Source organism: Leptodactylus fuscus, chromosome 5, assembly GCF_031893055.1.
Source record: "Leptodactylus fuscus isolate aLepFus1 chromosome 5, aLepFus1.hap2, whole genome shotgun sequence".
NCBI classification, from domain to species: Eukaryota; Metazoa; Chordata; class Amphibia; order Anura; family Leptodactylidae; genus Leptodactylus; species Leptodactylus fuscus.
Window position 1 is genome coordinate 23,006,332 of NC_134269.1, and position 24,143 is coordinate 23,030,474.

Genomic DNA, 24,143 nt, shown 5'->3' on the forward strand with positions numbered 1-24,143 from the left:
GACAACTTCTCGAATGTGGCACTGACCATCATGTAAAGCAGGCAATAAGACAGAAAGGCACTGGTTTACAGAGGTTTTCTAGTAGGAAAAATATAGTGGCAATTGGCTTAAAAGGGGAATGGGAGGAAGTGTGTTTGAGAGTACAAAAAACAATTCTTACTCCACAATCCCTTCATGTTCTTCTGCTGCACCCATTTCGACACTGCCTAGGCCTCCCCTGGTTTCTACTTTTTGGCCAAGCTCAACCTATAGTAAAAAATGCCCACTCGGGTTAGGCTAGTCACATATATCTTTATGTTGAGTTGGAACCAGGAAGTAGAGACCAACATGGACCCAAGCAGTGCCAGAACCGGAACGTTTGGAGATCATGGGATGAGAATCAGTTTGTGTATTTTCTTAAAGGGGTTTACTCATGAACATAACCATATTTAAATTTGTAGACAATTTAAAGTACAAAATTTTTGCAAATATATATAATTTAAAATTTTGCAGTGTTTTAAAAAAATAGGGGCACCCTTAACGGTCCACATTGAGGGTGATGTTTTATAATTTGCACAATTTTTTGTGCCTTTTTTGGCATGCACAGAGACCTTTCATGTGGGAAACAAATTCAACATACATAACCAACACCGTGGTGGAGAGGCTTGGAGATTTATGGGGGAAAAAAGCATAAAAATATCTCAAAAAGAACATCTTTTTAACCTAAAATTATTATTCTAAACACCCAACTGGCCTAAGTCTTGGTGGTCAAATGTTCCAACAATGGAAAGACCTCTGAGAAGGTCGGTATGATGTTAAAGGGAGCGCCCTCTATTGGATTGCTTGATTGAGACTCTTCTTCCCATGTTCCTTTGCACAGTGGAGCGCTCATGGCATAATAAGACTCCACACACCTAAATGGTGGTCTCTCCCTATGGAGTGGTGATATTCCCTCAAGACCTTTTATAGTCATTGTCCATCACCAAGTCAATGAACTTGGATTGCTCAATCTTGACGACCGAAAGATACATTTCTATATCCCTTTAAGCTAGAGTGCTGTGTCTTCTCCCTCCCGGTCATCATTCCGATGACTATCATGGTGGTATATGCACACTGTCGAAAAACCAGTGCTAACCCCGTGCCAGTTTTAGGTGTTTTTACCTTGATTTAGCTTGTTTATGTAATTGATCTAGAACTTGACCTGTTGTAATCCAGTTGTCGAACCTGTTATGACCCAGATTCCTTGACTACTTTTTGGGATTCTTCGCTGTATGATGATCCTGTTTGACCTCTACTAACTAACCCCTGGTTTGCCTTGAGTGCACTAATGTTCCATGGTACTGCAACCTGGTTTAGTCTTATGTACCTTACCCATACATTGGCTACTTTAAGTATGGTCCCACCAATTATGTCTGACCTCCATTACCAACTTTTTTTCTGCTTTACGATGCTTCCTTCCTTCGTTTGCAAAATCTTTGGAGGCCATTATGAGTCTACTATGGTATTTACTTTCTCCCCAAGGACAGTGAAGAAAAGCTAATATTGACTGACTGTGTGTATTATGATGAAAGTCATTCCTTACCCTCTCACCGGGATCTCCAATTGGCCCTGGAGGACCTGATGGTCCAGCTGGTCCTGGTTCTCCCTAGAAAAAAGACATAAAAAGCGTTCACTTAGAGGATTTAGTTCTCATGCTGAATATTGTAGATGCCACCTATCCATCCAGGCTTACATACCGGGTGTCCAGGCAATCCTGGGGGACCCTCGATCACTGTACCCTGCAACAAACACAATCGTATAGTATGACATAAACACCACATCTATAGCAAAACTAGGGTATGGTGTCCAACAAATGTCTACTCACGGGTTCTATTATGGCTGGTTCTCCTTTCTGTCCTTTCAAGTTTTGTTCCTCCTAGAATGCAAGGACAATAAGAAATGGAGACATAAGACTCCATAGGTGTATACAAGTTGGCGAGCAGTTGGCCAAAGATCCCTTACGGATAATAAACATTTAGGGCAAGTCTTAAAGTCTTAAATAGCTGTTGGCTTAATGTTCTTTCTGCAACTTTTATCAGTCCAAATCCCTCTATGTACATGCATGCCTGATTGAGCATCCGACACGTTGAAATTCCCAGTCCGACCACATTGAAGATTGAATGTGCCACGTAAGTAAGATCCTTCTCACTTTACTTCTTGGGACAACCCCATTAAGCAGCTGTCCATTTGGGCACTTTATAGTAACTTGTACACTATATCATTGTATTATTTGGGTGATGTACGAAGGGGGCATCAGTAGAAGGTACCACACAGGGCATTATCCTACCTAGGGGGTAGAATACACAGAAAATTGGCTTTAAAGTTGTCTTTTTGGAGGTGGTACTCACACAGAAGACTGCCAATAAGCATAAGGTATGATGGAACTGAAAATCTGTTATGTATATGAGGGTGGTCTTCTCAAAAAGGTGGTGTGACATAGCATATATATGTATAATCCAGGCCAATTGATGCATTCATAACTGTAATGTAAAATATAGATACAACCTGTTTTCTTGTGGTCATTGATGGTATTGCAGTATATTATTTTTTGGCATATATTATTGGATTCTACTTTATATTATATTATATTATATTATATATTATACTGTATTTTACAATTTTATATTATACTACTATATTATATATTTTTTACTATACTATATTATTCTACCTTGTAGTATACTATATTGTACTATATTGTATTACGGTATATTATATTGTTATTTACTATATATTTTTTTTTATATATTTTTTTTAGATTATATTGTATTATAGTGTATTATATTATTTTTTTAAATTAATTCTAATTGTATACAATTGTCTATGTCTTAGACATTTTTAAAGGACTGGCCACTGGAACTCACACCCATGTATTGTATGAGTATGGTTGCCTCTTAACATAGACGTCTATGGGACTGCCAGAGATCCCAGTTCCAGTATCATAGAAGTGAATGGAGTCGCGGCTACATGAGCTCTGTCACATAGGGTGCTCATTGACCCCCATTGTTGTAACTATTGAGACCTCCAGGGATCAATGTCTTATCCCTTACCTTGTGGATAAATGTTAAAGGTGACATCACCCCTTTAATGTAATGGATTCTAAAGACAATGCAACATGATGAAAGAAGAGCAAAATAGTAAAAAGTAAATAATATCCCCATGGAGTGAGTCATACCTCTTCTTTTGTCTCTTGGGTCTCCACCTCGCCACGCTCTACTGGTCCGTACCTCCCCTCTCGATCATCGTAGTCCTCATCTTCATACTGTTTGATCTCATAGTCATCTTCTCTTTTATTCTCTTCCTCCCCAGTTACATATTCCTCCGTCATATCCTAAATGAGGACTACCATAAGAATTCTTGCAGTTTGTACAAATTTTAGCAGTGCCTTGGGATTTACTATGGAGGTTTTGGCTCTTGTCACCGATTCTCATGGCTTGAACCCGTCACTATTTTACTTGACTATTAACAGAAGAACAGAAGAGGTGGATCTCTGGACAGGTTGATATTGCCCACAACGATGAAGAACGGGGATGAATTGGGGTAACGTTATACGGTTATGGGTGTGTACCATTGTTGTAAAACCCATCCAACAGCTCCATATGTACACATGAAGATAGGACAGTAGGGTACTTACGTCGTAGTCGGTAGCGTTGACGCTCACGGTTACTGTGGACACGGTGATGTCTTCTTCGGGAGAGGGAGTGTAGTAATAATCCGGGAACTCGTACTCTGATAGAACGGGATCTTCTGTAGGACGTGTCCTTGGTTTTGTCTCTGTCTTTGGTGATTTAATATACATAAGTTAGTTTTATTAAATACAAGTAGTGAAGGCTGGGACATTTCAGAAAGGAGCTCCAAGGCATCTCTGAGTAATGTCCTATAAAAATGGTCTTATGGGCAGTAACATCTGGCTGGTTGATCTTTGTTACAAAGGCGTTAAAATCATCTTCTACCGTTGATAACCTTTCCATGGTAGTTCAACCTCCTCAAGAGAAGAGCTAAAAAATGGCCACTACCTAACAAGTTGTCACTTACTGTCCTTTACATGACAGTAGGACTGAGGAAAGGATCAGACAACAGGTGTTATGGAAAAGTTTTTGAAAAATTGGGCCTATATCAGGCCCCCGTAAAAGTAAAGAATTAAGTGCTCAACCACGTAGGTTTGCCTATTGGAGTCATCGCATTGTCCACTAATGGAGAATACCCAAGTAATATGATACGTGATGGAACATGCCATGTTTTTCATAGGAACCCATGAGAGAACACCTTACTTAATCCTATGCGATGATGGAGGTACAATATGGTCTCATAATAAGCCCCCTAGTAAAGATGAGTCCTTATTCTGCTGTGAACCATTATTTCTACAGAATTATCTTACTACATGACTCTTTCCTTGAGGCACCAACTATAGGTTGGACACAAGGTTTAGGACCTACTTATCACCTTCAAGATTGTTCAGGCCTCGCCACACGAAGATATCAACTTGGACTACTACAAAGGTCAAAAACTGGTTGAGAACTCTATAGAGAATTTTTTTAAAGGTTCTTGGGTCACATTGGTCCACGATTCCTGGAGAGTCTTCATTCGCATGATCCAAAGTCAAGAAACAAGGTCATGTTCCATACCACTGATGGCCCATGGGAGGCCAATGAGTTCATCTATTCCACTGTTCTTTTCTTACTTTATTCCTCTGTGTATTTTTACTATGGTTACTTTTTATTTTTACATGTCTAATTTGTCATTACAACAGGTTTTATAGCAGTGGAAAAAATTTGCACCAGCCAGTTGTTGCCAACATGCCCACAGATCCCATACGGAGATGCCCATGGTTCTTTCCTTTGCTGAAATGACCAAGCCCATAATACGAGGCACAGACACGTCAATGGATGTCATGACTGATGAGATGAGATGGATTTTGGCGAATGTCACAGGAATTCTCATGCTTCTTCGGAATAGTTAGTGCCAGGATGAGATGGTGGAAAACAGATGTCAAGTGATGAGAAAAAGCAACATTATAAATCTAATTTGGCATAGTAATAATGAAGCGACTCCTAAGTTCCCTGTGGCTGGTCCAGATTTAGCCTTCAGACGTGACCCTACTTCTGCTGGTTTCATGAATACTCTCTACTTTTCATGTTCACCCCTGACCTGCAATACCAAACACAGCCTATAAACATGAGTGGCACTGTTCCTAATCCTGGGCAACTCCATTAAATTAGACCATTCTACAGAAGTCCTATTAGTACTGTTTTAGAAGACTTAGTTGTGCCATCCACGTTCTGAGGGCTGAAAATATCTATACCCATCCCCAAACCCATGGAAAGGGATTGTGCATGGATACCTTCCCAGTTCCCATCCAATTTCACATTGGGCATGGAGAAGTGCCAAGGGAATCACGTGATATCCATGTATCCTGAATAGATCTCAATAACTAAGACGGAACCTTCAAGACAAGCATGCAATGGTGCCACTCCATCCCAGTGTCATCGAGGGTGTGCCTGAGCAATCCCCTCAGATTTGTCTGCCTAACAGTCGTGTCAACATTTTCCTAAAGGACGGAATGATAGTCTTTGTTGAACTCTCTAAAATCTCTGGTAGCATTGCTTATATTGGTGGACCATGACAATGTCCATCTCCTTGTGACTCTTTTAGCCACTTATCAACTTTATCTATTCCACATCTCCTTAACTTACGGGGCAAGGAACTTCCATATAGACATCTTTGTAAATATGGCCCCTTTCCTGGTGGCAACGCTCTCTCGAATCCTTTAGAGAATTTGTCCATAAGGGGATTCATAGTGGCCTAAGCTCTTCCACGATCAACTTTTTAACCTTCACCAGTCAAGACATTTCTAGGAAACCTTGTAATGTCCGCTCATTTGCCCTGAACGTTATTGGTGCAGATCAAAAAGTTGACCCTTGAAGAAACCAGTCTAGAAGTTCTAGAGATAGACAAGCAACTCCAAGTTGCTCAATGTCTCTAAAAATGTTGACCTGACAATCTCCATAATCCAACAGCTGAGCTCAGAACCTTCTATATCCTCCTAAACGCTACTTTATAGAGCAGATGGTGATGTTAGTTTTGGATCAAGATGAGACAATGACAAATGGAGAATATTTTGATGGTATCACACAGTTAGTGATTAATATAAGCCATGGTGAGGGTGCCAGGTCACATAACAATGACAAAGCAGGTTGCCACTAGAATGGCACTTTTTGGGGGGAGGGTGGTTACCATGAGAAGTGTGACCGTCTGAGTGACGGCTGAGGTAGCGATCCCTTCTGTCGGACTTATGACAGTGCTGTGCAACTGTGTTGTGTGCTCTGGCACAGACTTTTTCTTCTTTTTGCCCTTTCTATCCTTCTTTTTACCTTTTCTGCCCTTTTTCTTTCGAGGGGCAGATTCCGTGGCATTCTGTGGGTCCAAGAAAGACATCAGCAAAAAAACCAATGTGTACCGGGGTCACTAGGAGGAGTCAAGATTATGTTATAGGTCCAGTATGTTCTTTGAAGATGTTGGTGTATGAGGTTAGGGGTCGGGAACCCTCACTGATGCAGTAGAGGGTGTTAACAAGGAGAACATGGAGTAACAGAGATACAGGAAGAAGATATATGCCAGTAGCGGATTTGGGTTCTTGGCCACTGCCAAACATTCACACCACAATGGGAACCTAATGGTATTTTACACCAGATTTGGGTGAAGATTTTAATTAGAATTTGCTCAAAAATATCACAAAGTGTGCACCAAACATAGTAATGGATCAACAACCACCCAAGGAGGCCACAAAGTGTCCTTTGGTCTTCACTGGGTTGGTATGGATTAGCGTAACTTTTTTTACTGCATTGATGAAGGTAGAAGGCGGGAAAAAAAATACTTGAGTTTGCGTATTTGGCCAATGGCAACTTGGAGGTATATTTTGGATAATACTCCCAACTTCTATCCCAAACATGGTGTGAATGTACCCTAAACCTGATAATACTCAGCATGGTCCCTGGAAGGTCTTCTGCTTTGGTCAGTAGGTTATCTAACTGTCCTTCTTGCCCTGCAAACTTATCACCAAAACCTACCAGTTATCTCATGGTCAACAGCTATTCTATCTATCTGCCCCAACTGGTCATGAAGCTATGGACTCCCAATGGAAACTACATACCAACTGATGTCCTTCTACTATTTTCTCCAGGGACCCAATGAGATATCTAACCCATATCATTGGCCATTAAATCCAAACTCAACCCACTTACCCTCAGCCCCCATGGACTTGCGTATCACAAATGAGATGAATGGTAGGAGTCCTAGAGGCCTTTCATACTTTCATGTAGTAGAAAGGCTGGTGGAAAACATGGCTGCTACGGCATCTACTATCAGGGAATGACTTGACTTGACTCTTGGCATCGAGTATTCCCCAGTGGATGTTTAATAATGTGTTAAGCTGAGAACGAGAAAAACCTCTCTCCTTGGGAGTGATGCCCAGCAGGTGCTAAGGGAGATAGCACAGCACTGGGGGAATGTGAAGGATCTCCTGGCTCCTCTCCATATGCACTTTGCACGAGTGAAGGGTCGTAAATACTGTTTAAACCCATACATTCGTGAACCATGAATCCCAATTACAATAAGATTTACTATAGGAGTTAAGAAATCCCATGGCTGTATAGTCAAAAATATAATTCCATGGCCTCTCGCTAAGACAACCTCTAGAAATGGAGGAGAGAGGGGAAAATGAGAAGTTTCTTTTCTTTTTCTTAACTCATTCTAACTTTCTCGATCCGTTCTAGATACCACTTTGAGAAAACCCATTTTGAAGGCAGTTCACGAGGGTCCCTCCTATGTAACCTCCACCAATAAACCCAAGCAGAGAGAATCTTTTTGTTTTGAGGACCCAACACATCCATAACATAGATGGCCTACTGACTACAATGGACACTGTGTAATGCTTCGTGTCCCCTGTGGAGGCACTGCAGGAAATCTTAACACTTACCCTTCGGATTACACGTCATTGTTGAGGGTCCCAGCAGTGAGACCTCCTGTAAATTGCTTATGGGGACCTTCTAACTAAAGAAGATAACACCTTTAAACCACCCTATAGTTTTGCGTATGGTAACAGAGGTAACAACCCATTTGGGTACCACAAAAGGTTTTTAGGCTGTAACCCACAGTGACCAATGGCAAACGTAAGAACCTCAGGTCAAAGATTATGGAGCCTGATTTTATCTATTGGGTGTAGTTACCCCAATAGACGGAGACCTGAAAACGGAGTCTGGGCACTAGTGTGAACCCAGCGTAATTTTTAGTAATCTTCTTGCAATGGAGGTGAGCCCTGCATGTACTGTTTTGCTATTTGGCTTGGGTGGGCTTGCTCTTATACAAAACAGCCAATCTGAACAAACAGAGCTTCGGTGTAAACGAAGGAACTGGGACAAAAACAGGCAGATAGGAGCCTAAGCCCCATCACAGGAGCAGATTTATGGCTCCCGTGGGCTGCAATAGACAAGTTGTAACCACTTCACTTTAATATTGGCGTCTGAAGATCCACATCCTTTGACGTAGTCAGACTAATCCAGGAACATCAGACAGTGACCCACCATGAGACAAGCCTGAACTGACCCTTTCTTTTTGTATTACGTACATCACCAGGCATCTTTATTCTAGCCCTCTAAATCCCCCTTATCATGGCGCCTCATCATTTAGATTCCCACGGCGCCATGTTTGTATAAATAGAAAAATTTGGCCAAAAAGTCTGACCACTTGGGTAAATATTTTAGAACGTCAAGTAGAAAAATAATAAAGAGAAGCTTCTTCTTTATTATCACGAGTCTCAGGCCAGACGTTGTCTTCTCCTTAGTGGATACTTCCGGATGTTCTAAGAGGTCTATTAATAAGGTCATTGAATTACAAAAATATCCAATGGGTCATAAAAATCACCTTAAAGGAGGTCTGGTTGATATAACCTCTTCTATGGGGGAGAGTAGGCTCTTCTCAATGAGTAGATAATAGCCTACCTTCTGGAGGAAAGATAATCTGCAGATTTTTCCCATAGCTTGTATATAGAAGACTCCTTGTAGGGCAATAGATGTGAGTCCTCTGACCATGACTTCCTTCCCTCAATATTGGACTCAGTGGAGTCTCGTTGGAGGACCTAGCTGCTTGGTTAAGAAGTAGGCCACTACATTCTTCCACTAGCTGATTTTGGGGCTCCTGCTACCCACCACTAGCTCATTGTCAAGCTACCTGCAAGAAAGTGTTGGCCAATGGTGTCACTGGTTACTAGTGAATTGCCCCAGGTTTGAAGGCTAGCCTAGAAAATTTTCAAATTCCTTATTCAATAATTTCCATGGGGTTATATGCTTTGTTTTTTGGTAAAAATTTCCCTTAGTAGTAATCTGATCATAAGTGAAACCCCCATGATCAGCTGCGGGAACTTTGCAGAAAGTATTTCATTCTCCTACAGCACCCCCGCAGGATAAATGGAGCATTACCTCAATTTTAATTTAATCAAAGGGCTGTCCATACAATGTACCAATGATCCTAGTCCTCCAACGTGTGAAAAAATAGTCCAATTGATGGGCCCCTCGGCAAACCATTGTAATCATACCCCACAACTCTCCCAGAATGTCCAAAATAAAGCGGAGCCATCTAGGCATCTAGAAATATTGGTCAAATTTCACAGGTCTTTTGGAATGTTCCTGTAGGATCCCCAGTCATATAATATGTGTCATGGACATTTTATGACATGTCCAAAAAGGGGGGTATGACATGCCCAAAATGGGGTATGGTAAACCTCAAAATTAAACGTTCTTTAGAAAGGGGCAAAGCTATGGGAAACATTTCTGCTCCATGAGATGTACGTTGGCCCAGATGCAGTGGCGTAACTAGGAATGGTGGGGCCCTGTGGCGAACTTTTGACATGGGGCCCCCCCTCCCCAAACCGATGCCGAAGACCTTGACTGACCCCCTCCTCCGCACTCTATTATGTCCCTTAGTAAGCCCTGCACACAGTATTATGTCCCTTAGTAAGCCCTGCACACAGTATTATCCCCAATAGTGTCCCCTGCACACACAGTATTATCCCCCATAGTGTCCCCATATGTCCCACTGTGGACACCTATAAACATTTATTATACTCTGGGGTCTGAAAAGACCCCAGAGTATAATAATCGGAGACCCGGGGGATTAAAACCATTAAAAGAACAGAGATAGTTGCTTACCTGTTCCTGTCGGCTGCCGCTCTGGTCCAGCTTTAATGACGTCAGACGTCACATGACCCGGGAAGCTGGCCTGGGTCATGTGACGTCAGACACGAATGACGGAGGCCTGGCAGGATCGTGGAGAGGTAAGTAACACTGTTTTTTATGTTACCTTACCTCTCCGGTCCGCCGATCATTATACTCGGGGGTCTGCAAAGACCCCCGAGTATAATGATAGCCTCTGTGGGCCCCGCAGTGTCACTTGCCGATCCCGGCCCAGCCAGGATCGGCAAGTGAATAGGGCCCGTAACGAACTTAAAAAAAAAAAAAAAAACGCAGCGGTAGCGGCTGTCACCGGGCCCCCTAATGGCCCGGGCCCTGTGGCAGCTGCTACTGCTGCTACCACGGTAGTTACGCCCCTGCCCAGATGCCATTTTGCTCAAGTTATCAAGTATGAGTATAATCTGTAGAAGAATTCGGGCCACAAGTGTTCAAATCACCTGCAGCGCCCCGTCAGGGTAAGTGGAGTACTGCACGTTGTCTACTGAAAGAGGCTTTTCATCTAATGCATATCCCTGCCAGGACATCCAGAGGGAATGGATAGGGGTCCTAAGTTGAGACCCCACTTTATAAACTAGTAGGGTGTTTGATAATAGGTTTCCTCCCCTTTAATACCCCATTTTGCCTCTTATATGGAGACTTGTAATCTCTGACGGAGGCCACAAGATTTTTTACATTCTGTGACCCTTAATAAAATCCATCATCCCCGTCTGGCAAATATTCTGTATATTTACACACGCCATCTGCGGTACACTGCTACATTACTGCTGAGCTGTGAACTGAGGGGTCTATTCTCCGGGGGTCCCCATGACACATCTCCCAGGCCTGGTTTTCCTTGCTGCCTCCCAGTTGCACATGCCAGTGCCGTGACTCACGCTCGTGTGAATGATACACAAGGAGACCCAGCCCTGCGAACCAGCTGTTACCATTCCAGCTGGGGCGGCCCGGACATCCCATCTGCTGAATGAAAACCCTGGCTCCGAGCACCGGCACTGCCCCTGCCAAAATCCTTTCCATTTCACGCCTGCCTTGGCTGGTGGGAACCGAGGGGTCCTTTCGTAGTTTAACCAGTCGCATGTTGGCCTCTGACTAGAGGGTCAGTTTTTCTCTAGGCCAAAAATAATCGGGTGCCAAAAAATTCTATTCTCTGAGTTTATTTCCATCCTTTTCTGTTTACGAAGCGAGCAAATAAATAAAAAATAGTATTTTATAAGGGAACCACCCACAATGCGTGCAGGGTGTCACAGGGGCGCCCCCGCCTGTCTGGGGGAGTAGCTACAGTGGGTGCAAAGGTAGTGGTTGGGCCTCGGCCATTCCCCTGGTACATCCATAAGAAGCATGTTATAGAGATTGCACTGGGGTCCAGAACCTTACCTAACCTCTTAAGGATAATTGTTCTACTGATCTATCTATCTATCTATCTATCTATCTATCTATCTATCTATCTATCTATCTCCTGTCTATCTATCTATCTATCTATCTATCTATCTATCTATCTATCTATCTCCTATCTATCTATCTATCTATCTATCTATCTATCTATCTATCTATTATCTATCTATCTCATACCTTGATGTCTGACCTCTGGGACCCCCAGCAATCATGAGATCGGGGGTCACGCGTACCTCTGAATAGAGTCATGATCACACAGACATGTCACTGCTCTATTCACATACAGCAGACATCGCCCCATAGACACAGGGGCCCTAGAGTTTGGACCCCCAGTAATCAGACACATTTAGAGGATTGTTCTCCTTTAAATCACTTTACATGGCAATGTTGTTGTTCTCCTTACCTGGTCAGGGAATTCAGGGTCCTGGGCCTGTACAGCGTAGACGAGAGCGCCATCACAGTTGGGCATGTAAGTGGTACAATAGTCATACGCGGCTCTGGGGTCTGCCACGAGCAACAGCTGCTGGATTTCACCCTAAAAAGAGAACCCCATATAATGTGAGGCAGGTAAAGAAGAGTTACAGATGTAGCAGAGATGATATGCCATCAATAAAGGCTAGTTCACACGGGGCTAGTGACCATGTATTTTGGTCCTGATTTTGACGTGGGAAGCTGCGTCAGAATAGCACCAAAATGCGCCTGCCGTGACTGTCGTGGCTTCTGACAGTCGCGGCTTCCCGCTCTGGAGCAGGCCCTACTACATAGACCTCTATTGTGAGGGGGCCGATTTTAGGCTGGATTCAGTGTCAAAATTCGCCCCCTCTTGCCCCGTGTGAACGAGCACTAAGACATCTTGTAGTAACCCTACTATGTGGTATCTTCATCTAATAAGTTACCATCCTGTATAGTATTTTGGTGCCGTCCTGCCCCTTTAAGAGCTTATATAGTAACCGCTCCCTTGTAGAAGGGTCAGCCTATAGAATTAGTCATATTGTTATATTATTACTTCCATATGTCTGTACCATAACATTATACACTCACCGGCCACTTTATTAGGTACACCATGCTAGTAACGGGTTGGACCCCCTTTTGCCTTCAGAACTGCCTCAATTCTTCGTGGCATAGATTCAACAAGGTGCTGGAAGCATTCCTCAGAGATTTTGGTCCATATTGACATGATGGCATCACACAGTTGCCGCAGATTTGTCGGCTGCACATCCATGATGCGAATCTCCCGTTCCACCACATCCCAAAGATGCTCTATTGGATTGAGATCTGGTGACTGTGGAGGCCATTGGAGTACAGTGAACTCATTGTCATGTTCAAGAAACCAGTCTGAGATGATTCCAGCTTTATGACATGGCATTGCATTATCCTGCTGAAAGTAGCCATCAGATGTTGGGTACATTGTGGTCATAAAGGGATGGACATGGTCAGCAACAATACTCAGGTAGGCTTTGGCGTTGCAACGATGCTCAATTGGTACCAAGGGGCCCAAAGAGTGCCAAGAAAATATTCCCCACACCATGACACCACCACCACCAGCCTGAACCGTTGATACAAGGCAGGATGGATCCATGCTTTCATGTTGTTGACGCCAAATTCTGACCCTACCATCCGAATGTCGCAGCAGAAATCAAGACTCATCAGACCAGGCAACGTTTTTCCAATCTTCAATTGTCCAATTTCGATGAGCTTGTGCAAATTGTAGCCTCAGTTTCCTGTTCTTAGCTGAAAGGAGTGGCACCCGGTGTGGTCTTCTGCTGCTGTAGCCCATCTGTAGCCTCAAAGTTCGACGTACTGTGCGGCATTCAGAGATGCTCTTCTGGCTACCTTGGTTGTAACGGGTGGCTATTTGAGTCACTGTTGCCTTTCTATCAGCTCGAACCAGTCTGGCCATTCTCCTCTGACCTCTGGCATCAACAACGCATTTCCGCCCACAGAACTGCCGCTCACTGGATGTTTTTTCTTTTTCGGACCATTCTCTGTAAACCCTAGAGATGGTTGTGCGTGAAAATCCCAGTAGATCAGCAGTTTCTGAAATACTCAGACCAGCCCTTCTGGCACCAACAACCATGCCACGTTCAAAGGCACTCCAATCACCTTTCTTCCCCATACTGATGCTCGGTTTGAACTGCAGGAGATTGTCTTGACCATGTCTACATGCCTAAATGCACGGAGTTGCCTCCATGTGATTGGCTGATTAGAAATTAAGTGTTAACGAGCAGTTGGACAGGTGTACCTAATAAAGTGGCCGGTAAGTGTAGATCACACGCGTTCATGTCTTTAATACAATGGAAAGTTCTGAAACTCTCTAATAGACTCATAGACATTTCCCTGCTGTCTAGGACCGGCCACATTCATGGATATATCACAGGCACTCTGTGCAGATGGAATACCTTACATAGTACAGATACATAATGCTGAGGGGTGGTATATAGCTATATACTGTATTACAGCAGATTAACCAGATAGAAGATTCTACATCACAGGTGGGTGTAAGAAAATGGAGGGTAGGGGGTGTAGAAATCCTTCAATGTAAAGAATGAGAATATTATCTATCTCTTATCTATCTATCTATCTATCTATCTATCTATCTATCTACAGTGTTGGCCAAAAGTATTGGCACCCCTGCAATTCTGTCAGATAATACTCGTGTTCTTCCAGATAATGATTACAAGCACAAACTCTTTGGTAATATCTTCATTTATTTTGCTTGCAATGAAAAAAACACAAAAGAGAATGAAAAAAAAAGTCAAATCATTGATCATTTTACACAAAACTCCAAAAATGGTCCGGACAGAAGTATTGGCCCCCTCAGCCTAATACTTGGTAACACAACCTTTAGACACAATAACTGCGCACAACCGCTTCCGGTAACCAGCAATGAGTTTCTTACAAGGCTCTGCTGGAATCTTAGACCATTCTTCTTTGGCTCCTGCTCCAGGTCCCCCCTGAGATGTGAAGGGGGCCTTCTCCAAACTGCCACCAAGAGCTCTCTCCCCCTCCCCCACAGGTGTTCTATGGGATTCAGGGCTGGACTCATTGCTGCCACTTTACAAGTCTCCAGGGCTTTCTCTCACCACCATTTTCTAGTGCTGACCTGAAGTGTGTTTTGGGTCATTGTCCTGCTGGAAGACCCCTGACCTCTGAGGGAGACCCCGCTTTCTCACACTGGGCCCTACATTATGCTGCACAATGTGTTGGTCGTCTTCAGACTTCATAATGCCATGCACACGGTCAAGCAGTCCAGTGCCAGAGGCAGCAAAGCAACCCCAAACCATCAGGGAACCTCCGCCATGTCTGACTGTAGGGGGCGTGTTCTTTTCTTTGAAGGCCTCTTTTTTTTCCTATAAACTCTATGTTGATGCCTTTTCCTACTTTTGTCTCATCTGACCAGAGAACATTCTTCCAGAACGTTTTTGGCTTTCTCAGGTAAGTTTTGGCAAACTCCAGCCTGGCTTTTTTATGTCTCTGGGTAAGAAGTGGGGTCTTCCTGGGTCTCCTACCATACAGTCCCTTCTCATTCAGACGCTGACGCTGGATAGTACGGGGTGACACTGTTGTACCCTCGGACTGCAGGGCAGCTTGAACTTGTTTGGATGTTAGTCGGGGTTCTTTATCCACCATCCGCACAATCTTGCGTTGAAATCTCTCGTCAATTTTTCTTTTCCGTCCACATCTAGGGAGGTTAGCCACAGTGCCATGGGCTTTACACTTCTTGATGACACTGCGCACGGTAGACACAGGAACATTCAGGTCTTTGGAGATGGACTTGTAGCCTTGAGATTGCTCATGCTTCCTCACAATTTTGCTTCTCAAGTCCTCAGACAGTTCTTTGGTCTTCTTTCTTTTCTCCATGCTCAATGTGGTCACACAAGGACACAGGACAGAGGTTGAGTCAACTTTAATCCATTTCAACTGGCTACAAGTGTGATTTAGTTATTGCCACCGCCTGTTAGGTGCCTCAGGTAAGTAACAGGTGCTATTAATTACACAAATTAGAGAAGCATCACATGATTTTTCAAACAGTGCCAATACTTTTGTCCACCCCCTTTTTTATGTTTGCTGTGGAATTATATCCAATTTGGCTTTTTGACAATTCTTTTTGTGGTTTTCCATTGAAGACAAATTAAATGAAGATAATAATACCAAAGAATTTGTGATTGCAATCATTTTCTGGAAGAAACTGAGTATTATCTGACAGAATTGCAGGGGTGCCAATACTTTTGGCCAACACTGTAGATTGATAGATATGAGCTAGATAGATGATAGATAGATAGATAAATAGATAGATAATAGATAGATAGATAGATAGATAGATAGATAGATAGATAGATAGATAGGAGATAGATAGATAGATAGGAGATCGATAGATAGATAGATAGATAGATAGATAGATAGATAGATAGGAGATAGATAGATAGATAGATAGATAGATAGGAGATCGATAGATAGATAGATAGATAGATAGATAGATAGATAGGAGATAGATAGATAGATAGATAGATAGATAGATAGATAGGAGATAGATAGATAGATAGATGGGAGATAGATAGATAGATAGATAGATAGATAGATAGATAGATAGATTAGACCAGTGGTTCTTAACCTTGTTTGAGGTACCGAACCTACCAGTTTCTTATGCACATTCACCGAACCCTTCTTTAGTGATAAATCAAATATGATTTTTTTCCAAATTCAAGACATTGGTATATTTTTTTTTATTGGTACACAAAATGAATCGTGCATATGGCCTAGGGTTGGATCGAACCCTGGTTAAGAACCACTAGATTAGACATTCCTTCCTTCCATGGTCCTTCCCTCTCTCACCACTAGATGTCACTCTTCAGGACCAGTTAACCATCTCATCCATGATGTGAATCCAGCTGGTTGTTCCAGTCTAGTGGTCAGCTGATCTGCCTCTCCATACACTCCTAGATACACTGCAGTGAGACATATGGTAGCAGTTATCCCCTTATTTTACGGTATATCAGTATGATCCACACTTAGCTTTATATTATGTTTTCCATGTGTATCCCGGCGACTGTCATGACTGCATAAACTATGTGAGCTTTGTGAGTTCTGTGCACCGATGCACTGCGGGAAAACGCCCCAAAAATTATAGCAAAAGTGGATTTACCCTTTATTGGCTTTCATTGCTCCAGTGCATCTGAAATATATCAGGCAACCTGGCAAATAGCCTTATAGAACAATCTATTACCGTTTTGGGTATGCAGCTCCTATGCAGACCAGAGGTATAACTTGAAGCTCCTGGGCCCCAATGCAAAATCTGTAATAAGGCCCCTTGCTACTTTGTACCATTTAGAATAGGGGTATATTTTATGGAGCAAAGGGCCCCCTCAGAGCCGAGGGCCCAGTATGGACGGCTGCTGCACCCCTGCAACCAACATACCCTTCCTAACATTGGCAGGTTAGGAATAAGTAGTCGGTCAAATGGAAAGGAATATTGTGTCCTGCAGCATCAGACTACATAGTATTTGTTGTAGTCTGTTACCATGAAGACCCATAGGTTTGTATAGGGGACTGTATAGGGGCTGTAAAATCAGACTAGTAGGAGATTTTTCCATTACAAGTTGCTTTTTTTGTATGTTAGATGTACTGGAGCGATGTTTTAATAAAATTATCCAAAAGTATACATGCCCTTTAAGAGACGTATGGAAAACTCCAGTACCCCACTCAGCAGTGGTCCTGGGTCTTAACCATGTAAGGTGTCTTGTACGTCACCTCATAAACCTAATCTGCGTCTACAAGAAGGAAACACTGCTGAATTTGCAGACAGCCCTCATGTCACAACACCTCCCCCCCCCCAACTCTATCCTCTGCTCCAGGTCCTGATCCTCCTGATGTGCCGTTCCCATACAACACAGCTGCAGCTGACAAATAGCATTGATTCGCCGTGGGCATTAAATAAAAAAAACAGGGGTCTGGAAAATCGGAAATGAATCCAGGGCTGGACCTCAGCCATAGGAACAACTGAGGCTTACTCATTAACCCCAATCCTCACCAGAGAGTTCTGCACGTCATGAGGCGACTTCTTTCACCATCTGAGGAGGACGGCCATGTGACCAGGGGTATTGAGTTTAGTTCTGACTACAATTAATCCCTAATATTCGAACCCCCCACCACCACCACCCCCTTATCTTCATTGAAAACTGGGATATGAGGAGCTACTTGGTAGGTCCTCACAAGATAGTGCTAGTGGTCAATTGACTTCCCACCGTTCTTTACAGTTGGGGAGTCAATGGAAATGTTGAAAACTTCATGACCACTGTAGACCATACGTGATCATCAAAGGGGTTGTCCAGGATTTAGGGCAAACTCTTGGGCGCCCATACTCACCTATCTCCATCCATTTTCCCTTCCTTGTCTGGACTCAGAAACAAAGAGGCCCACATCACTGATGAGGTCAATTTAGTGGCCTCAGTGACTACTAAGGAACTGGTGACGTTTGTGAATGACAGCACTGGTTCCCGACCCAGTGAATGCTGGAGCTAGGGATAGGTCTTAGCGGTCATGCGAGCCTCTCCACTTCTGGCCTATCAAATCCTGGCATGGAAGGGAACTGGACAGGAAAGTGGTGGGGATGGCTGTCTAGGTCATATTTTTCAACCACCCCAGCCCACCATGAGTTTGCACCAAATCATGGACAGCCCCTTTAAACAACGGCCTTAAAGATTACTATTAAAAATCATATTCTGTTCTTCTAAACTTGAAGATGAGGAAGGTCCTATCAAGGACTCCATTTTCTGTTAGGCGTAAGAGGCCTAGGCCTAGGAAGATCTTATGGGAAAGGTGGCAATTTTTAGGTTCCAAAGTCAACTCTAATGGGGTTGTCTTCTACTGGACCTTTGGTGCTCATATTTATATCAAAGTCTGGCCCCATTACCGACATCATCTGATTCTCTGGTGGACAAGTCTGTACACTTTTTTGGGTCTACAGGCCACCACTAGATGAGTTGGGCACCCTGGACTGCACCTTTCCCACCGTATTCTTTGGTGAATTATTTTCACTTCCACTACATGGACTGTCTTAGAGACCTTAAGTCACGCTAAGGACAATCCTGGTCGAACTAGTCCAACTTGAAGGCCATTCATGTTCTAGTTGGTGAAAAACCCTTTAAGCATCTGGAGCTGCCTACTACGTAAAAGTCATACAAACAGTACAACAGTAGAAGGTAATAGAGTCATCCTTCATCTACCATCTGTCCTGGACTCTGGAGTCTACGATTTGCAGCAAGTTAGGTCTAGAATGACCTATTTGGCTAGTAAAACCTTAGTGTGATCATTTCTCAGCTAAATAAAACATACATGTAGTCTGAAAGAGAAGCGAGGGACCGGGGGGCCGAACGTGGTGCCAGAAGTGACATCACAAAACGAGAGGCTTCAGTCACTTCATAAAGTGTAAAGCACTCTAGACGTCCGCTGCTTGAAGCACGTTGTTATATTACATGAAAATAAGGCTACGCTATCTGGATGTATGGGAAATCCAGAGGAAGGTTCTTCTAATAGGGGTGTAGCAGCCTTCAAACCTCTCACCCCACTCTCCACCCTACATGTTGGCTGCAGTATGACTGAGGCGTGCAAAGCTTCTAGTGCCAGAGAAGTCATTTAGCTTCTCCCTGGTGATCTAAAGTATTTAGGAAGAAAAGGGGCAGGGAGGAAGAAAAGAGAACAGTCTGCAATGGTCAGGGGCTAGCAATAGATTTAGCTCCGCATTGATTTTCCCAGTCAATACACATACACAATGGGAATTTGACCCATAGCTGTTATGGACACCTACGCTAAGGCTTACAAGGCTCCTCACCAGCCTGCTGACCTTTATGTAGGACTTTAACGCTCCCCTACTCCCCATGATTCCGGTGATGGATCCAGGTTACAAGGTATTATTTGCACACCAAAGCTCCTTATCCCTTCCCTATACATCCTCTTCCATTGGGCTCATGGACTCTTTGGTAACTAGGTTCACTTGGTCACGTAGCGAGGGGATGACCACCACTAGGTACTTAGCACATATATGGTATAGCTAACAAAGGCTCCATGAAAGAATATAGACAGATCCTTGGACTGTTGAGTTAAATGAGTTGCCAGAAGTGAATTTATCTACCTCATACATAGTTGCCGGATCACCAGGTACCTGGATCTCTTGATCTTTGGATTGTTGGTGGTTACCTGTCTGCCCCAATGAGAACTGACTACCCAATACCTGGATCTCTGAGGGCTTTTGATTGTTGGTAGGCACCTATCTGTCCCATACATGATTGACCACTCAATACTTGGGTATGTGAGGGCTTTTGATTTGTGATAGGATACCTAACTGCTCCATATGTGATTGACAACCCGAAACCTGGATCTCTGAGAGGTTTTGTTTGGTGGTATAGCAACTATCTGGTCCATACCCGATTGACCACCTGATACCTAGATATCTGAGAGCTTTTGATTGGTGGTAGGGCACCTATAAGGTCCATACCTGATTGATCACCCAATACCTGGATCTCTGAGAGCTTTTATTTGGTGGTAGGGCACCTATATGGTTCATACCTGATTGACCACCCAATACCCGGATCTCTGAGAGCTTTTATTTGGTGGTAGGGAACCTATATGGTTCATACCTGATTGACCACCCAATACCTGGATCTCTGAGAGCTTTTATTTGGTGGCAGGGAACCTATATGGTTCATACCTGATTGACCACCCAATACCTGGATCTCTGAGAGCTTTTATTTGGTGGTAGGGCACCTATAAGGTCCATACCTGATTGACCACCCAATACCTGGATCTCTGAGAGCTTTTATTTGGTGGTAGGGCACCTATATGGTTCATACCTGATTGACCACCCAATACCTGGATCTCTGAGAGCTTTCGATTAGTGGTAGGGCATCTATATGGTCCATACATGATTGACCATCCAATACTTGGATCTCTGAGAGCTTTAGATTGCCAATAAGGCACCTATGTGTACCTATCATAGTCTCCAGATCTGATGTGTGGATCTTTGAGGGACTATTCCTCCATATCACCAAGTCCTTGCATCATCAAGTGCCTTGGGTTGACTTTTTATCCCATCTGAGTTACATTACTTGAGTTTTTTCTTGAGCTCTCATATTTCAAGCACCAGTGTTAACTCAAGAATATAAATTTTCTCAGCACATCTGCAAAATGTTTTCCAGTGCCCATCGTGTCCAATGAAGCATCAGCGTTAGGATGAGATATTAGGTGACTCAAGTTAGAAGAACTGAAGGGAAGGTTTTCTTGGGCTTTGTTCCTATTTTACTTTGGACCTGCCAAGTCATACAACTTCATACTTGCAACACACCATTTGTATTTTTAGACATATAATCTGTTGTCAAATTATGAAATACTTTTTACTCATGTACGGCACGACTGCCAATATGGTGAAGGTCAGTCTAGTCTTCTCTGTGAAGTGTCCTCAAGCGTAGAATAAATTTGCCTACATCATCTATGCTGAATATCGTACGGAGGATTCTACTAGCATGATGGTCATAGGGATCTGTCTTTGCCATTGTTCTCTTCTTCCTACAGTCAGCTGATGAGAGGATCCATCAGGAAGAACATTAAAGGAGCAACTCTGGCAAAACATTGGATCCACATTGGCCACCTCAATGTCCTGGAGGCTCCTAAAAAGGAACGGTCCTGCATCGGCTGAGCCCTTTGTCATTTACCATGTGGCATGGGCACTTTGTGTACTGGTCAAATCCTACACCAACCAAAGTGGGCTTGGCAAATTCAATGAAGGTATGGCCTTCTACGCAAGCATTGTTCTCCAGGAGAGGAGGATGCAAATGTTGGCAAGTAAGGCCTGAATACTCCGTTCCCTCCATGCACCAAGTAAAACACAAGGGTTTATGGAAACATACCCAGAAGTGGGTGTTTTTAGGATGTTCTTGGATCTAGACAAGTGCAGCAGAATAGTCCAGAGACTTGAGTGGGAGTCATGTTCTCAGGCCTAAGACAAGTGGGGCAGTGTGATGGTCTCGTGTTTACATGTTGGGATATGGACTCTCTTCAGGAGAGAACGTGGTACTCTGAAGCCTTCGCTCTTCCACAGCAGTAATTACATTAAGCAGCAGATGTATTTCTTGGCTTTTGCTCTTTGTTTTGGAATGTTTTAACACATTAATGATCTTCCTTAAAGGGAAGCGTCACTAGGACTTGTTGGCTCTCATGTCACGATAGAAAATGTTGGTGTGCTGGGACTCTGGGTATTTTCCTGACTAAGATCAGGCTGAGGCTCCTCCAAGGGGGCGTCTAAAGCTTCGTCCAGTTCCGATGATAACAGAGCACGTTCTGTCCTGGAATAGAATGGATCAGAAGCCTCCATAGAAATGAATCTATCACGGAAGGTACTTGGATGTCATCCGAGTGTATTCTGTTAAAAACAGTTGGCCTCCACTTGGCCCGCACACTTGGACATGTGCATGGGGCCTTAGAGGAGCTTTACTACTTCTGACTGATCATGGCTGATCATGAAGGAATCGGGCTAAAGGAAAATAGAGGAGTTGGAGTCGGTGGTTTGGCATGACCACATACAGTCCTATGAAAAAGTTTGGGCACCCCTATTAATCTTAATCATTTTTAGTTCTAAATATTTTGGTATTTGCAACAGCCATTTCAGTTTGATATATCTAATAACTGATGGACACAGTAATATTTCAGGATTGAAATGAGGTTTATTGTACTAACAGAAAATGTGCAATATGCATTAAACCAAAATTTGACCGGTGCAAAAGTATGGGCACCTCAACAGAAAAGTGACATTAATATTTAGTAGATCCTCCTTTTGCAAAGATAACAGCCTCTAGTCGCTTCCTGTAGCTTTTAATCAGTTCCTGGATCCTGGATAAAGGTATTTTGGACAAACAATTCAAGTTCAGTTAAGTTAGATGGTCGCCGAGCATGGACAGCCCGCTTCAAATCATCCCACAGATGTTCAATGATATTCAGGTCTGGGGACTGGGATGGCCATTCCAGAACATTGTAATTGTTCCTCTGCATGAATGCCTGAGGATTTGGAGCGGTGTTTTGGATCATTGTCTTGCTGAAATATCCATCCCCGGCGTAACTTCAACTTCGTCACTGATTCTTGAACATTATTCTCAAGAATCTGCTGATACTGAGTGGAATCCATGCGACCCTCAACTTTAACAAGATTCCCGATGCCGGCATTGGCCACACAGCCCAAAAGCATGATGGAACCTCCACCAAATTTTACAGTGGGTAGCATGTGTTTTTCTTGGAATGCTGTTTCTTTTTGGACGCCATGCATAACGCCTTTTTTTTATAACCAAACAACTCAATTTTTGTTTCCAAAATGAAGCTGCCTTGTCCAAATGTGCTTTTTCATACCTCAGGCAACTCTATTTGTGGCGTACGTGCAGAAACGGCTTCTTTCTCATCACTCTCCCATACAGCTTCTATTTGTGCAAAGTGCGCTGTATAGTTGACCGATGCACAGTGACACCATCTGCAGCAAGATGATGCTGCAGCTCTTTGGAGGTGGTCTGTGGATTGTCCTTGACTGTTCTCACCATTCTTCTTCTCTGCCTTTCTGATATTTTTCTTGGCCTGCCACTTCTGGGCTTAACAAGAACTGTCCCTGTGCTCTTCCATTTCCTTACTATGTTCCTCACAGTGGAAACTGACAGGTTAAATCTCTGAGACAATGTTTTGTATCCTTCCCCTGAACAACTATGTTGAACAATCTTTGTTTTCAGATCATTTGAGAGCGGGCTGTCCATGTTCGGAGACCATCAAACTTAACTGAACTTGAATTGTTTTGTAGAAAGAAATGGTCCAAAATACCTTCATCCAGGATCCAGGAACTGATTAAACGCTACAGGAAGCGACTAGAGGCTGTTATCTTTGCAAAAGGAGGATGTACTAAATATTAATGTCACTTTTCTGTTGAGGTGCCCATATTTTTGCACCGGTCAAATTTTGGTTTAATGCATATTGCGCATTTTCTGTTAGTACAATAAACCTCATTTCAATCCTGAAATATTACTGTGTCCATCAGTTATTAGATATATCAAACTGAAATGGCTGTTGCAAACACCAAAATATTTAGAACTAAAAATGATTAAGATTAATAGGGGTGCCCAAACTTTTTCATAGGACTGTAGGTATGTATAGTGACTGATACTCCATTGAGGCCAAGGTATATATACGTTAGATATATACAATTCTCTCCTAGGGCTTCATACAATACACAGGCCCGATGTAACACCGCCTTCATATCTGCAGCACATTATTATATTAGTGTTATTCTCCAGAGCGTAAGACCATTATTTCTCTTATAAGTAGTATACGGTGATTTCTGTAAAAAGCCCCCCCCCCCCCCCCCCTCCACCCCCTTTCTACGGCCAGCTGGAGCTCTAACCCCTGACCACGAGAGAGTTTAGAGATTTTTAGGAACTCGGCCAGAGCATAGTTCTGCCAGTATCAACAGTT

The 24,143-nt window shown here is 43.2% G+C and overlaps 1 protein-coding gene across 1 annotated transcript in view; it reads right to left on the bottom strand.

Moving 5' to 3' along the window:
• COL5A3 (collagen type V alpha 3 chain) overlaps positions 1–24,143 on the bottom strand; it is a 130,446-nt gene that overhangs the window by 33,998 nt on the left and 72,305 nt on the right. Inside the window, exons 5-11 of the mRNA XM_075272630.1 lie at positions 12,055–12,186; positions 6,253–6,432; positions 3,653–3,796; positions 3,194–3,349; positions 1,844–1,894; positions 1,716–1,757; positions 1,562–1,624 (exon numbers count right to left, since the gene is read on the bottom strand). Coding sequence (XP_075128731.1) covers positions 1,562–1,624; positions 1,716–1,757; positions 1,844–1,894; positions 3,194–3,349; positions 3,653–3,796; positions 6,253–6,432; positions 12,055–12,186 — 768 coding nt within the window. The remainder of the gene's footprint in view (positions 1–1,561; positions 1,625–1,715; positions 1,758–1,843; positions 1,895–3,193; positions 3,350–3,652; positions 3,797–6,252; positions 6,433–12,054; positions 12,187–24,143) is intronic.